The sequence below is a fragment of the Ruditapes philippinarum genome, unplaced genomic scaffold, assembly GCF_026571515.1.
Source record: "Ruditapes philippinarum isolate M1 unplaced genomic scaffold, ASM2657151v2 ctg4057_1_1_1_1, whole genome shotgun sequence".
Classification (NCBI taxonomy): Eukaryota; Metazoa; Mollusca; class Bivalvia; order Venerida; family Veneridae; genus Ruditapes; species Ruditapes philippinarum.
The window spans coordinates 54,652-73,132 of NW_026856251.1; the positions used below are offsets into that span (position 1 = coordinate 54,652).

Genomic DNA, 18,481 nt, shown 5'->3' on the forward strand with positions numbered 1-18,481 from the left:
AAATCGCTCTATATAAGCATCTATGTCATCTTTTGACTCTTCGAATTTTGGCAATCTTGGCCCCAAACCGGTGCTATGTGGGGTATCAGTGCGATCCCCAGCCTCGATTTTTAACTTCATCAATTTTATTTCTTGCTCTTTCATTTTCATTTTTTTTTCAACATGAAATAAACGTTTCTTTTCTTCACGTTCGGCTTCTTTTTCTAGACGCTCGGCCTCAAAACGCCGGCGCTCTTCTTCACGTTCAGCTTCTTTTTCTAAACGCTCTGCCTCAAGTCGCCGTCGCTCTTCCTCACGTTCAGCTTCTTTTGTTTTACGCTCGGCCTCAAATCGCCGTTTATCTTCTTCACGTCTAAAATTTCTTTCTTCTCTTTCAAGATATTCCATTTTTTTTCTTTTGAACATAATCACGTAAATCCACGTCCTTCAACCCAAGCCTCTCTCCCAAAGAGACCCATTTCTCATAATCAATAATTGCTTTATAATGGATAACTATTCAATGAAATAATCAACTTCTACGAACAAACTTTAAGTAAATACGTATTACTCAACAAAATGATTTACCTCTGTAGCACCGACAAGTGCTTACCCAAATCTAAAATAGACAAAATAAGAATCCTTAAAGAAAGTCCAACACAACATAATTGAAAATGTTGCAGGCTCGGTTTGATTGAGCCTGTTCATAGCCGGTACTGTAAAGTGCAAACTACCGTCCACGCCCACTAGCACCGGCTAAAGAAGAATTCAACATGAAATTGTGAAATTTTGAAACATCCGCAGATGTGTTCATACGGCGGTTATCATGGAACCTTCAACATGACACTTCCGGGCCATTCCATGAAAAGCGGCGTATGGTCCCCACGTAGTATGAAGCGTGTGCCCTAAACGAGAAAACAATGGGCGGCACTAAATAAAATGGAATTTGGAAAGGGGATCAGAGGTTATGAAGCCTGCATATAACAGATAAGACGTCAAAAGACAAAGCTAAAAAGCAGGCAACATATCCTAAGGGTGATTCCACATTATTCAAGTAGGAATAATGGAACCACCCAACTAGAAAATGCCGAAAAGTTAAAACTAAAAATACCACAAGCACAACAATAATGTCGTGCTGAACGATCTTTAAGGATCGGAAATATAACATCTCTGATTGAATGTACGGGGCGATTTTTACAGCCTCCACACGGCACAAACAACGCTGATGTGGCGATAAAATAGACAAAATAAGAATCCTTAAAGAAAGTCCAACACAACATAATTGAAAATGTTGCAGGCTCGGTTTGATTGAGCCTTTTCATGGACGGTACTGTAAAGTGCAAACTACCGTCCACGCCCCCTAGCACCGGCTTAAGCAGAATTCAACATTTAAACATGAAATGGTGAAATTTTGAATTTAGAAACATCCGCAGATGTGTTCATACGGCGGTTATCATGGAACCTTCAACATGGCACTTCCGGGTCATTCCACGAAAAGCGGCGTATGGTCCCCACGTAATAGAAAGCGTGTGCCCTAAACGAGAAAACAATGGACGGAACTAAATAAAATGGAATTTGGAAAGGGGATCAGAGGTTATGAAGCCTGCATATCACAGATAAGACGTCAAAAGACAAAGCTAAAAAGCAGGCAACATATCCTAAGGGTGATTCAACATTATTCCAGTAGGAATATTGGAACCACGCAACTAGAAAATGCCGAAAAGTTAAAACTAAAAATACCACAAGCACAACAATAATGTCGTGCTGAACGATCTTTAAGGATCGGAAAATATAACATCTCTAATTGAATGTACGGGGCGACTGTTTACAGCCTCCACACGGCACAAACAACGCTGATGTGGCGATAAAATAGACAAAATAAGAATCCTTAAAGAAAACTCTATAAACTCTATAAATTATTTATCATTGAATGATTAACGTGTCGTTGCCCTGTCCTTTTTATGTTTGGAGTCCGCCTGGGCTCCTTGCCATTGGTTCTTGTTGCTGGGTCATATGGGGGTTGCGTTCATTGAACGCCGCCTTTCCTTGTTGATCTTGTTTTTCATAATTTTATATAACAATGCCATCTACCGGGCACTGGCAATGAACTTGTTTTATCAGTAACAACCAGGGCACCGATAGTAATCTTTTTGTGGTGTTTAACAAATAGGTTTTATGACAACCAACTGAGCGCCGGCGGCAAAAAACTATTTATTCACTTTTAAGAATAACCACCCACTGGACACCGGTTATAAACTTTTATAAATTATTGATGTCTAACATCAACAAATTATAAGCTATATCTTTATCATTAATATAAACTATTAACTCAATCATTCAAATTATCACAACAAATGTTTCCCCAAAATCACCGTAAAAACAGTATTTACCAAAGGGTGCTCTCTTGCTAAATGCATTTAAATCTTCAGTTAACATAAACTTTAAACACAGTCCGTCACCGTTTCTCTACATATAAACCTTTATTTAAAGTCTATTGTACAGATAATATAACACTACTACAGATTAATCGATTTTCGCCTCACAGCTTTTACACTGCTCTATTTTACCAACAGATCGAAAATGATTTAAGGTTTAACATAAATTTTATCAAAGTTTAACAAACAATATTCTGCCAGGAAACATTCCAACTTAAAGAGAAGATCCCGGACGAGCCCCCAAATTGTCAGGAGAAATGACTGCCTTGATATTATCTAATCTAAGGAAAGATTTAATAATAAATACTTCAACCAATTTCCAAGATATGGGGGCTGGCCAGCACCGCCTGACATAAGATACAAATATTCTCAGTTGGAAAAAGCTAGCATGTTATTGTTAATTAAACACTTTTTTTTAGATATTTTTCAAATCAATATATACATTTAAACAACAAACTCTGACTATTATTTACACCTCAAACAAAGAACTCTGATCATTATTTACACCCAAAACAAACACACATTATTTATTAGCCACTTATACGAAATATATTTTCACGTATACGTTTGTTATACGAAACAATACTAGACACCTGGAGAGCCCAAGCTCTTAACAACTTATGATTAAACAACACAATTAAATCACCACAAAATGTAAAATACAGAAATGACTATATTTTTACAACTCTACGATACTCTATAATATAGATAAATACAGAAACCCTAAAGAAAACCCAACACGACAAAATTGAAAATGTTGCAGGCTCGGTTTGATTGAGCCTGTTCATGGACGGTACTGGAAAGTGCAAGTTACCGTCCACGCCCCCTTCCACCGCCTTAAGCAGAATTCAAAATTTAAACTTGAAATAGTAAAATTTTGAATTTAGAAACATCCGCAAATGTGTTCATACGGCGGTTATCATGGAACCTTCAATGTGACACTACCGGGCCATTCATTGAAAATCGGCGTATGGTCCCCAAGTAATAAAAAGCGTGTGCCTTAAACGAGAAAACAATGGGCGGAACTAATTAAAATGGAATTTTAAAGGGGATCAGAGGTTATGAAGCCTGCATATCACAAACATTCAACCAACAATATTAACTTCACACCATCTAATCAGCATCAGAAAAGCCAACAAAAGCACTCAATATTTACACAAAGCATCAACTAATATAATCTTGACCAGACAAACATTCACCAATTTCTACCAAATATTTATTACCAAACAGATATAACTCAACAACCACACATTTAATTACAACCAAAAAACCCTGATCAATTAAGATCACCACAATATATCCAACCAACTTCAACAAATCAACAAAACTCCCTTCAAAACAACAAATTCTCTTCTCAACAAAAATATAAACGCTACACACTGTCAGTGTGTCTGCCACTCTGTTGAACCGATTTGACATTAAACATGTATAGAGTTTAATAGGTTTAAACATGTTATTTACACTCCATTTAAAACAATATATCACTGTAGGGAAATATTAACTCGTTGTAACATTCATATCTACATACATATCATGATTATTCTGACAATACCCCAGATGAGTGGATGTAAGAATGTTTAACATTTTACACTTGTATATGCCGGATATTGATAAAGGTTTTTGTAAACGTTTTGGTTCCTCTTTCAGTATAAATGATCATTTAATTATGGTCAACTTTTGTAATTTGTCATCGGTTACGTAGATGATAGTGACACTTTAAATAATGGCCAGTCTATATATTCTACATTCAAAGTTACACATATTGAACTTGATGATACGCCTGTGTTAGCTGATAAATTATTATGACAACAGCCGTCGAAATGTCGTTGTCTAAGCCGAAATAAAACGTATTTGGTTCATAAGTAAACGTTACGATTGTCGATTGTAAACGCCTCAATATTAGATATATTTTGTTAAATTGTATACAGTAGCTTATTAAATAAGATGATATTAAAAAGGATTAAATAAACTCGCATGAGTTGCCATAAAAAATATAATTTTAAATAAAAGCATGTTAAAATGTTATAAAGCAATCCAATATATTACTACCTGGGACAAGTTAAATATTTCATAAACAACGTATTAATTTCGTTTTCATCACATGCCAAAACACTTTGTTATGAATATGAATAAATAAATTTGTTTTGACGTTTCACGCGCGGTTATGTACGCTATATAATAATACGAGTGTTTGGACCTGGCTAAGGTAATATTCGACGGCGAGGTAAGGGGTGAAATTCAAGACACTTGGATAGTCAGTAAAATATGCATACAAAAGCTGTTTTAAAAAACAAGTCATTTTATATTTTACTTTAGATAAGATTATGCTTGTACAGACATTCCGACAGCGTTCTTTTCGCCAAGGATAAACTAAAAAGGACAGTTGTATGCAAAAGTGAAACCGCACGGTGGACTTTTTCGTGACAAAAATCTTTAATATTTGAAGAGCTATTTTCAGAAACGAAGAAATTCGAAATGATATATAGATGATATATTGTCATATTGTCCTAAAGAAAAATGTTCTTTTAATTAATGTTTAGAAATAAATAATAGTATCCAGTTTCAAAATCATATAAGTCAAATGATTGTTTCTAGTCTTTTATGGTTTCTATTAAAATTATGTAATTAAAATTAAGCACGTTTTTCATTCTTAGAAGGATAAAAATGATATATAAATAATGTTAAAAGAAAAAAATAAAGAGAAAAACCAAGTTGACCCCATCTTGGTTTTGAATCAACGACCCTCAATTTTAATGCATTTGACAGAAATGGGGCACCCCCTGTGCCAGACGAAATTTCCGGCAATGATAACACTAACGGAAACACAACTCTGATATTAAAGTATAAAAAAAACCTCTCATTTGATTATAAAAGTACAAAAATCTGGAAACAAAGAAGTCAACCTCATACATATAGTTCTCAAAGAAGTAGACGCAAAGGATATTTCAAGTCAAGAAATAAGTGCCTCATTTCAATTATATAATTATTAAAGGTTTGTATTGCCAAATAATGCTAAATTGAATAAATATATGGTTTCACATAACAGATATGGTATCTAGTACATTGAAAACACGTGGACACAATGGTTCCATTATAAGAAGAATAGATAATGAAACACAGAATTACCGACTTAGACATATAATAATTATGTTTTTCAAGATTAGCGGTTATGAACCTTTTTTCTTGTTTAACCATCTGCAAAGGACGAGTATAACATTTTTACGCGTCGATTTGAATGCACGAAGAAAGGTACATTAACCCTATATAATATCATTTTTCGGTTATTAACAGTTTTGAAGACACGTCAGTGCTATAAGTGACAAAGGAAGACTTAATTAAAAATTTGCGGATTTTTCAAAGCTGTAACATTTAACCGACTATCAAAATATGGTTGCGCATTTGCATTAGTATTGTCTCAACTATGGGCTGAAAGAGGCGAGGCTTGCCTGAATACATAAGAAATTCTACTTGAACTTGAATCTTATTTTGGTCCATAAAACTGATCGATAACATGAAGTAACCCGCGTTATATGCTTTCCAACAGCAAATACGAGGGATATCCGGAAAGTTCATATACTTCTTCATTTTTTATACTATAACAATACATATGTTGTACAAATTTTGTCAGCACAATTATACATTTCTAGCTAACACATTTATAAAAGATTACTGAACTGTGAGTTACATTTGTATTTTAACAGTAGTTACATACAACATATATACATCGTCATGGAGCACTTTGACAACATCAACGGCATCAAATTAACTTCACATTTACAGATTATTCAATTTCTTCCGTTTTCAACAGCCATGGTACCTCTATGGTGTATACTTGATACATGTTTGTTTCTTTGCCATTACTTTATGAATTTCATATACTAAAATTAATTTAAAAACAAAGATGTCACTGGTTCCCATACAGTGTGTGTGAGATGTCTGTCTTTTCCAAAGAATTTTATAACGCAATCTACGATATTTTGGCCATGCTACTTATGGTCGTCTGGAGCGCTCTTTTACCTAATTCTGTCATTACCGCTTCTTAATCTTGTTTGACATTTAAACACAAGTTGTCTTGAACAATTTATGGCTGAATTTGTTTTTAAAGTAACGGCTAAAATCTCAGTTGGTCCCATATTAGAGTTTCTATGAAGTTAAATAACATAACTTTGCTCCGTCCTTGAATTTGACGTCATTTTGCAACACAAAATTTACGCACCTTCATTGTCTAAAACCGTCCTTAACAAGCTGTTTATTTACGTATGACGTCATAATTTTCACAAAATATCATGCAATTGTATCATTTGATGTCGCAAAATTAACACGAGAGTTTGCGTAGAAAATACATCTTTTAGCAACTTATTATTCAAGTAGCTATCGTCATGTAATCAAAGTGCTCCATGATTTGTTGATAATGTTGCCATGGTGATTGGCGCTTTGCGAATATTACTTTTATCATGTTTTTTTTAATTTAAAAATATGTAGCATATAAATAGTTTAGCAAAATATTCAATCATCATATTGATATGACTGCTTATAATAATTTTATAGCCTTGTCTACGAACTTTCCGGACAGCCCTCGTAATGCCTGCTGATTTCTGAAGATGTTACGCATTTTCCTAAAACAAAATAAAATCTTGCAACAGTAATGGTAAAATATATCAATACGAAACTAAACTGATTAAAAAATAAAATGTATTTTACATTACAAGCGGGCAAGTACAAAAACAGCATTTTGTGGTGGAACATTGATTTCCCAGCGATACGTGATAACTGCTGCTCACTGTATCAAAGAGTTTAATTCATCATTTGATGTTCCTTTTTCGGCAGAAAATGTGGATTTTTTACTTGGTAAAATGTATTTTTGATACTAATTCAAGTGAAAGAAAGGAAATGAAAACATGATCAAATTGTAAATACTTGACACAAAGTTTTTTCTTATTTACATACAAAATTAACTGTTTTTGGTTTTGACCAAACATTGAAACGCCATAAAATTCTTTCTATTTTTATAGAAAAAGATATGATATCCAATATCCACGATATTGTAGGTTTATTAAGTAACCTGGACCATCTTTTTCAGTGCTTGTGGGCTAATTGGTGACAGAAATATATGTCTTAATAATTATTAAACATAAAACTATTTTTTCACATTATTTATTATGAGTATAGATTAAGGATATTATTTGATATTTCAATATATTGAAAAAATGTTATACTACAGATATATGATTCATACGTGAGAAAAAAAGCACCATTTAATTAACAATTACTTTTTTAAATCAATTTAGGCACAACAGATTGTATAGGAACTCAGAATGGTGGGATAAGAAGAACAGTACGGAGTTTTACTGTTCATCCAGATTACGAAGGCAGAGGAGCTCATGATAATGATATAGCATTGATAGAATTGGACAGTTTCGTTGAATACAACAAATTTATACGTCCTATATGTGTTGAACCGGCGGAATACAATGACAGGGTGTTTCTAGAAAACAGTGGCTCCGTTAGTCGTGTAATTGGGAAAGTCGCTGGCTGCGGTGCAACAAAATCTAGAGGCAAATCAATGCCTCAGGAACTGATGGTAGATATTTAAGATATGAATACTAAGATTTAAATCAAGCAAATGATATGTTTTGTCGAACACTGGTTATTTAAATTTTATCTATAGTAAATGTCTATAATTAAGAAGAAAAAAAAGGTTTGTTGATCTTAACAATCAGTTGTAAGACCAATGGTTTATAAATGTTATCGCTAATGTTCTTGGTTAAATAAAAATACGTCTGTGATAACAGAATGAGTTAAAAGAAAAAAAAGAAATATTCCGAGATTTTAATAATCAAATGACTGGCTGTAATTTACTTTGGTCGCGTGATTGGGAAAATCGCTGGCTGCGGTGTAACAAGAGGCAAAACAATAATGTACCAGAAACTGAAGGTAGATATTTAGCATGTGAAAACTAAGATTAAAATATAGAAAATGATTTTGTCCGTTTTGTCAAATACTGGTTAGTGATACTTAACTAGATTATATGTGTGTATTAAAATGATTTATATATTAAGCAGAAAAAGACGTGTTTAGTGACAACCAGAGCTGCATTACTTTGTAATGGTACTGCAGTACGTTCTGCAGCGATTTTGCAAGTACTGGCACTGATATTGAATTACTCTTACAAAATGTTGCTACTACTGGTACTGGTACTGCATTACTGTCTTAAAAAGTGGTACTGCTACTGCATGACAAGGCAGTACTTTGGTTTTGATAAAAATGGTATCATTTTTTGTATTGAATATAACGACGTTTTCGATCAAAGAATTATTTATGAAAATAATATTCCAAGATTTAAGGGATCAAATGACCGATTGCAAACCTATCAGGAGCATTAAAAGTGCATTCTTTGTAAATGTCATAGACTAACGTGAGATATTCAGGTAGAAATGCGTATATGTATAGAAATTGCAACAACTCTATATGCCAATGACAAGTTTAAGATCGGATTACATCGATCAGGTACCGAAACTCGGCAACCAACTTTCACAGTGCTATTAACAAAAGACACAATTTTAATTTGTATGTTGCAATGTCAAAGTAATTTTAAAAACATCAACGATTACAAAGTAATATGTAAAGTGATTATTGAAAATATTAATATTTTGATATTTTAATTTGCATTTTAAAAGGATATTTATTTAGTTTAAGTCTTGTTTTTCATATGTTTTATTTTAAGGCATTTTATAACAGACAAACATGTCGCCTTATTATGTAAAAGATCCTTCGGCACGACATAATTGTTGTGTTTGTGGTATTTTTAGTATTAACTATTCGGCATTTTCTAGTTGGGTGGTTCCAATATTCCTACTTGAATAATGTTGAATCACTCTTAAGATATGTTTCCTGCTTTTTAAACTTTGTCTTTTGACGTCTTATTTGTGATATGCAGACTTCATAACCTCTGATCCCCATTTAAAATTTCATTTTTTAGTTCCGCCCATTGTTTTCTCGTTTTGGGCACACGCTTTTTATTACTTGGTGATCATATGCCGCTTTTCATGGAATGACACTACTGTATGACATTGAAGGTGACATAATTACCGCCGTATGAACACATCTGCGGATTTTTCTATTTTCAAAATTATGCCATTTCATGTTTAAATGTTGAATTCTGCTTCAGCCGGAGCAAGGGGGTGTGGACGGTAGTTTGCACTTGAAAGTACCGTCCATGAACAGGTTCAATCAAACCGAGCCTGCAACATTTTCAATTTAGCCATGTTGGGCATTTTTTTGGGATTCATATTTTCACTTATCGAATCAATGGGCAACAAACACCATATACTCATTGACACAATGTTTCGTGTTGGGGTTGCGTTCATTGAACGTCGCCCTCTCTTATTGATCTTGTTTTACATAGTTTTTAGTAAAATGCATTTTGTAACATAATCCTATTTCATATTATAGGATGTATATATTCCGTATGTGGACAGAGAAACATGTCTTGAACCAAGGGGCAACAAACACCATATACTTACTGACACAATGTTTCGTGTTGGGTTGCGTTCATTGAACGTCGCCCTCCCTTGTTGATCCTGTTTTACATAGTTTTTAGTAAAACGCATTTTGTAACATAATCCTGTTTCATATTATAGGATGTTTATATTCCGTATGTGGACAGAGAAACATGTCTTGAACCAATGGGCAACAAAGGCCAAAGACTTACTAATACAAGGTTTTTTTGCTATGTTAGCGTCCATGGAATGTCGCCGTTCTTTGTTGATCCTGTTTGTCATATTGTTTAGTTTAATGCATTTTATAACATTTACCTATTTCATATTATAGGATGTATATATTCCGTATGTGGACAGAGAAACATGTCTTGATGCTTTGGGCCGCAAACGCCTTGAACTTACTGACACAATGTTTTGTGCGGGGAGTAAAGTAAGTATTATATATTTCCAAGAATTGGTTTCATTATATCGAACATACTCTAACGTTGAGTGGCTTTTGTTTTGCTTTGAAATATAATGATAATTGTAAGACAATAGATGGAACAGGGTAAAGTGTGTATAGGACTCGTACTGTTTTTAATCTGATAGCCTAGTAATGTTTAAAATTAATTATATCCATTTCTCAAATCACTCATTAATATTGCGGATAAGTAAAATACACACGCGCAAACAAAATATGACGATAAAATCTGGCATATGAACCAATATTTGTCGATATTTTCTATTTCTTTGCAAAAGGTAGAAAATAAAAGCACAATGACGTAAATGTATTTGAATGTTTAACGGAAGTTTAGCTGCCATGGCAAACATTCTTAATTTACTATAATAAACCATCATCTTAAAAGAGACACAGGAAAAACTGTTTGTTTCTTCTAACCGAATATTCAATCAGATATTCTATTAATGTTCTCGAAATGAGCTCACTTAGCAGTTGTAGTTGCAAAGATTTTCTCCTATTGAAGTTGGAAAGAAGATTTAAGGCTTAATTCTAAATATCACAGTGAACCATTGGAACGGAATAACACCCATCAAGTCAAAGACCTACATGTGTTTTTCACTTAAACTATATTCCAAGTTAGTTCTTGTAACCTCCGATGCTTATTATTCTTATGCAATTTGCTTTAACATAATTTGGTGATTCTGTTTACTTTAAAATATAATTTAACAAGCAAACATTACATTACACTTCAAAACACACACAAATTTGCTGAAAAAAATAAACAATAAACTATTATAGTTAGCGCGATTTGAGTAAATAAAATCAATAAAATATTTTTGTTTTGTCATTCACTCGTGTGTGGTTCGTTCCCTTTAAAATATTTAAATTTGCCAGTTTTTATTGTTTTTCTCTCCTATTAAAGATTGGTAAAACTGGGGACATTTGCAGAGGGGACGGTGGAGGCGGCTTAATCATGGCAACAAGCTCAAGATGGGTTCTTACTGGAATCGGTTCCTGGGGCATGGGATGTGATGTGGATAAATACTACGGTGTTTACACAAACGTTGGCATGTTCTATGATTGGATAGAGAGTGTTACAAAATTTAACGAAGAGGAGGTGCCAGACTTTATCAATGATTATTGACCTTGAATATTGCATACATACTGATATAGAATGAACTAGAATATATCATATTTACTATTTTTATATTAATAGGCACAATATATTACTAATTAACGTGCATTCTTTGCTTACGATGTTTTACTACGTGTAAACGTTCTTTCCTGTTTTCATATGGATGAAATTAATTAAGTGTGTTTCATTATTGCTTTTTAGTTGATACAAATTTATTCTTGGTTCGATTGGATGCTATAAGCTTATTGCAACACTCTCGAACCAATCAGTACTAAGGAATGAATGTAAACTTACTTGCTTAAGGAAACAATGGCTATCCCCTGACAGGGTTTGATTTTGTTAAAACACATTTACACATTGTACTGAAAACAACAGTCATTCCTATTTTATTCATATGTGCAACTTACCGGGAGCAATGACAGGGACAACTTAAATAAAACATTAAAATCTGAAGAATACTTCATCTTTAATAAGTTGGTGCATTATTAATTTTTAAGGAATAATAAAGTTTATACGACATGATTCAAATATACTTTTTTCAAATACAAGAATATGTTTGAACGTTTAATCATAATATTAAATAGTTCGCCTAATTTCTTATTATAAACCTAAAAAACATGTAATGTAGTTGTCAGACAATTAAAGGCGAACGACAAATTTCATACGTGAAGCTATCTACAATCATTTTTTATTTATTAAAATCTATAATAACTGTTTCTATAAAATTGTGTTAATTTAAAATACTTCTTCAGGTAAATGGATATAGGAACATCTTCATGACAAAGTCCATTATGATCATAACCTTTTACGTTATTTAGATTTACTTCGCAAAACCCTTCCAATTCCCGCCACCATTATAATGTGTTTGTACTCATGTCTGTGTATATGTATTATCATACACAAGGAAAGTTTCCATGACTACTTTTTAATAATATGTTCAATATTTCAACATGTTCAAGTATATATTGCAGACCTACTTCTAGCATCATGCAAATGTTTTATACTGAACTAATCATTTGTCGAAGATCGAAAAATAGGTTGATTATTTCCACAGTTTGTATTAAAACTGAACGGGAAATTGTCACAATATGGACTACGATGGAACACAGGCTGATCACAACTACCACACAAAACAAAGCACAACTCAATACAAACTATTAAAAATTTTATTTACAAAAATAAATGAAAATTTATTATGAAAGTAAATGATATGAATGAATGAATATAAAAAAATAAATAAAAGTTCCGTGTCACGTTTGTAATGTTCTGTCGAATAGCTTAGAAATTTTACACAACAAGAATGAATCTGTCTGTCATGATGACCATGTGCGTCTTTAAACATCTATTTGCGAGTCCCAAAGAAGATTTAAAATTCGTTCATAATATAGGCATAGTTACCCTGCGTGGAAAGCGTGAAATATAACTTTCACGATTTTCTTGAATTCCAGAACACATGTAAAATATGCAGGCCCGTTAAATCAAATTTAAAGAACGCAAATAAATTTGCACTTTATCACTAACTTTCTTATTACTGGACCGAATTTTATGAAAAATATGTCAAAATGCTTGATACCAAGAAATTTAAGCAATCAATAAAAATACTGATATAAGTAATTTATCTCGATTACTCTGAATTTTACAAAAAGATGATATTATAATTTACATTGGATTAAGTATAAAACTGAGGTTCGGAATGAAAATATAATACTACAAAAATCAAAGTACTGAAAGCCCGTTTGAGCATTTACGAATTAGTTTACTTTGTGAGAGATAAACATTGCAAACGAATTAAGCCCTGCTTTAGAATATGTCTTAAATATTTTAATACTGCTAAACTATCTCTTACTTTGATAGTTTCTGCTGTGTAGTTATTAAAATTTAAAAATTATAAGTAACCATCGCCGCTTGAAAAGTGTTGCACAATTATATGTAAAAAGTATTATTTTGTTCAATATATTTTAATCATGTTCTTTAAACATATTTGTAAGGTAAAAAAAAATATATGCACAGTAAAAATATATATGGACATTAATTAATACATAAATAGCACATGGGTAGTTGGTTAACAGTAAAAATATCACCCCTAAGAAAATACTGTTACCCGTAAAGCCTCGGGAAACAGTATTTTCACGAGGGGTGATATTTTTACTGTTGCTCACCAACCCATGTGTAATTTATTTTATTACCCCGAACAAATCATTTGAACATTTCAACTCAATCTATTTGTAACACAATTCAGCCAAGTGTAACAATAACTCAACTATCCTTACCTTGCAAGTTGAAAAAAAACATGACCCGGTTTTTATACTATTAAAAAGGATTGTTACCCTGCAACAGTACAAATGTCTTAGTCACATGGTACATTTGCTTTAACATCCCAGTGATATATGGGAAACTTACTTTACAAAACGTGAGGGGTAATAATAACAAGAAAAATATTACATACATTTGTATGCTATAAAGGTACGATCTCATACAAATTTCTGTGAAGACTTCTTACGTTTGCTGCATGAAAGGTGTAATGTTAAATAAACAGACATGTCATCAGATAGTTTATATTTCTAAACATTTTCAGGGAATGTAATAACGGTATCATAATATCCAAGCTGCATACCTTCAGATCAGAAAAAAATGATTTCAAGGAAATCAAAATATAAAAAGCAAAATAATGCACGACCAATTTACTGCTTTAACTGCTTTAAAACACAAGCAGTTATCATAGTATTGCAAGCAATCCATAAGTCCCCTACCGGTAAGAGCCCAAGCAACATTCTGAAGGGCCATTGGCCATTCACTTATGTTCCTTTTTAAATAAATTTGTTGAAAAAGTTCTTTAAAAGTGATCACAGGAAACAGTTTTTATGTACAGACAGACAGACGGACTGAAGGATACTCTAAAGTTATTTTTTAAACATCCCTGTTATCAAAATATAACATTTTTAAAATCCTATCATGATTGAAGAAGTTGGAGTAAAAATTACCAATTTTTCAAAAAAAAAGTCTAAGTTTGCAGTATTGAACACTCACAAATGTTGAGTGATAATAAGAAACATTTATATGAAGTTTGAAGTAGATACATTCAGAAAAAGAAGTTATTAAAAAAAAACAATGTTTTTTTTCATAAAAATTTTATGTTCAAGGAGGTAATTCTGATAAATTTTGTGCTAGAGTTGTAAACCTTGTCACATATGATGTGGTTGATGACAAGCAACTTATATTCAAAGTTTGAAGAAAATACCTTAAGAAATAAAGTATTTATAGTGAAAAAAACTTAAAAACTAGAATCAGAAATCTTGAAATTCAGTCTATTTGTTGCCATAGCAACCAGAATTTTCAACATAGGAAGATAAGAAAAGGATGTGCATAATTTCCATACTGCCATCTACCCATATGTCAAGTTTCATAAAAATATTTTCAGTACTTTTTGCGATATCACTGGATCCAGGTTATGTGTAAAATTTGCCATATTTTCAGTCTATTTGTTGCCATAGCAACCAGAATTTTCAACATAGGAAGAAAAGAAAAAGACGTGCATAATCTCCATACTGCCATCTATCCATATATCAAGTTTCATAAAAATATTTTCAGTACTTTTTGCGTTATCACGGGATCCAGGTTATGTGTAAAATTTGCCATATTTTCAGTCTATTTGTTGCCATAGCAACCAGAATTTTCAACATAAGAAGAAAAGAAAAAGACGTGCATAATCTCCATACTGCCATCTATCCATATATCAAGTTTCACTTAAATATTTTCAGTACTTTTTGCGTAATCGCGGGATCCAGTTTTGTGGACTGACGGACGGACAGACGGACGGACGGACAGACGGACAGACGGACGGAGGGTAAACCTAAAGTCCCCTCCGGTAAACCGGTAGGGGACTAATAAACATTTCCACTGCACAGAATATATGAAAAGCGTGCAAACCCAGTGAAATATAAACAATTAAACTCATTGTAAATGTAATTGTTAATGTCACAGGTTTAAGAAATTATTATTTGTTTTACAAAAACATCATTAATTGTTATCAATTGATGCAAAACGGTTTGTAAATATTTATATAAGACTATTCAAAATAAAGATAACGAACGTACAACACGCTCAACATTTATTTAACTTCGTATATGTTTTGAATCGACCGATCATAATACGATATATTTAAATGAACTACTATAATGTTGGCATATATTGGCCGCTCATCTATGGTAGGTTAGGCGTAGATGCTCATACCGCAAGTGTTCCTCTCAACAGAAGGTGATTAGGCGTTATCAGCATGTTACCAGCTCAATACGAAACCACACATACATGCAATGCAAGGACTTCAAGCAACTCAAGCTAGCAACGCACTAAATTTTAGGTTAATAGATACACACAAGCATTGCATCAAAAGTATATAAAACTACGTGATCACAGACCTCAGCTCCCCACGGTAACGAAATGGAAACCACTACCAACGTAAAGGTAAGAGAAACTATAAACATGCAGGTAGGTATGTGGATGTGCCAGGGAGGTACAAGTGCGCAACACTGTCTTCAATTCAAGCTATACAACACCACAAGGCAACGCAATCTAGATCTCACCATGTACTTTTTAAGCCCGATCTGGTGGCTCGAAGCAACATGGTTAGACCTTAATTTCAAGTTAAGAGCTTGTATGATATGCTTAACGCCGCAGATCACCTTTGTTAAATTTTATGCAATTCCAATTACTCGCAAGGATAACTTGGACAGAAACAAACATTGTTTAAAGACACAGCTCCGTTAATAACATTGCAAAGTAAATAACAACCAACTACCCAGACACGGAACAACCCCCCCCCCCACACACACACACACATTCCCGTAACGTACCGGTGTACCAACAGAAAGAATCAAATACCGTGACTGGAACATCCCTGATTTAAATAGTAAAAATTTAAGATTTAAGAATATGAATGCTTATCGTCCATTCAATATGATACATGTGTAGATACACTTTTCCACTCTCAGAATGTCTTTGTGTCGTGGACTATGCTAAGGACTTTTGATTGTGTACTGCATCGGTTTAGTCACATCATCCATCGTACATTAGGCCAAAAGCCTACAAAATAAACTTAAAACAACAGAAATCTCGCAAAAAAAACAACCCAACATATTAATAGAAACAGTATGGCAAAATACTAACAAAGTCGTATACGAAGGATAGATTAAGAACCATAGTAATTAATATAAATCATTTGGAATGTGGCGTGTGGGAAAGTTTTCCTCTGGCGAAAGTATTTTTTCAAAACAAAAGGTCATATATAAAAATACGTGCTGATTTGGAACAGGCCATTCTTCTGCCATGTTGTACATATTTCTTAATTTAGCGATGGACCTGTTCGCAGTAATATATTGGTAAGCTAAGTTGTGTAAGCTGCGATCCTACTGCAAAGAAGCTGTCCAGCTCTTGATTGAAGATATTCCAAAGACAAACCGGGATCGGACAAGGGTTTAAATCTGCCTGTGGTGCCAACTCCCTGAATTTGGTTAACTGAAACCGAGAAAGAGCATCGCAAATTCCATTAGAACGGCCCGGGACGTGGTTGCCTTTAATTACAATGTTAAGATTTAGACACCTTAACGCTAGACACCTGACCAGACACATTACTTGCACTGATTTCGATGATTATTTATTTATTATCTGAACTACTGCCATGTTATCGCGGTTAAATCTGATTTGTTTAACAAATTCCGAGCACAAATTATATAACGCAACCAATATAGGAAATAATTCTAAAACTGTTTTATCTGATGTAAATCCGCGGGTGTGCCATGAGAGCACTGTCTGAATATAATTTAACATTTTCGATAGTTATCCAGAATTTGTCATGAAATACAGATATACCATTAAACATTTTTAACAACATTTCTAGATCTAAGCGAATATCTTTCTTTATCCTTATACGATGATATCATTTTTGTAAAATAGATAAATACAGAATCCCTAAAGAAAGCCCAACACAGCAAAATTGAAAATGTTGCAGGCTCGGTTTGATTGAGCCTGTTCATGGACGGTACTGGAAAGTGCAAGCTACCGTCCACGCCCCCTAGCACCGGCTATAGCAGAATTCAACATTTAAACGTGAAATAGTAAAATTTTGAATTTAGAAACATCCGCAGATGTGTTCATACGGCGGTTATCATGGAACCTTCAATGTGACACTTCCGTGCCATTCCATGAAAAGCGGCGTATGGTCCCCAAGTAATAAAAAGCGTGTGCCCTTAAAAAAGACCGCGAATTGCATTTATTAAACGGCGAATGACCTCTTAGGAGATTGCATCTTGTTTAAAGATGTTTTATTAGAATTTCTTTCATCTTATACAACCTCATTAATTATGGACCTTGGGATACTGACAGTCATTTGATCAAATTTAGCTCAAGCCCAAGAAAAAACAAAACTTCCGACGGACCTTCAGTTTTTTTCATGTGCTATGGGAACCCCCAATTCAGCGAAAACCTCTTCAAAATGGCTTAGCTTACGAATGCACAGATCTGGCGTTTTATTTCCACCTAAAAGGTCGTCTGAATAATATATTAATTTACCCGACTTCATTTCTAATTTTACACAGAATTCAAAAAACCTAGCAAATCATTCAAAAGTAATGCAGCTTATAGATGCTCCGAAGTGAAGAGCTTTATCAAAATAATATTTCTTGTATGGATAACAAATTAATTCAAAATCGAAAGACATCACTGGTATTAATTTATTTGCATTTTTCATAACATAATAGACTCAACCAAAACAAGCGTCTGCTTTTTTACCTAACTATGAAGTTGCATGACCATGATTTGCAAACCAAATTTAAGAGCTAAACCTATTGTAAAAATAATACTATGACAACAGCAGAGTTCGTACATGAAAATATTTGTAGAGAATATTAAGAAAATAAATTAAATAATAATTACTCATAAAATATATTAATGTTCTAAAAAAATTATAATGAAGCTAAAAAATAGGACAAAAAATGGACAATAA

At 33.2% G+C, this 18,481-nt stretch overlaps 1 protein-coding gene across 1 annotated transcript in view; it reads left to right on the top strand.

Moving 5' to 3' along the window:
• Positions 1–11,965, top strand: part of LOC132745967 (coagulation factor IX-like) — a 30,000-nt gene extending 18,035 nt beyond the window's left edge. The window contains exons 4-7 of the mRNA XM_060735000.1: positions 7,121–7,259; positions 7,700–7,992; positions 10,242–10,340; positions 11,272–11,965. Coding sequence (XP_060590983.1) covers positions 7,121–7,259; positions 7,700–7,992; positions 10,242–10,340; positions 11,272–11,493 — 753 coding nt within the window. The 3' untranslated portion in view covers positions 11,494–11,965. The remainder of the gene's footprint in view (positions 1–7,120; positions 7,260–7,699; positions 7,993–10,241; positions 10,341–11,271) is intronic.
• The last annotated feature ends 6,516 nt before the right edge of the window (positions 11,966–18,481 follow it).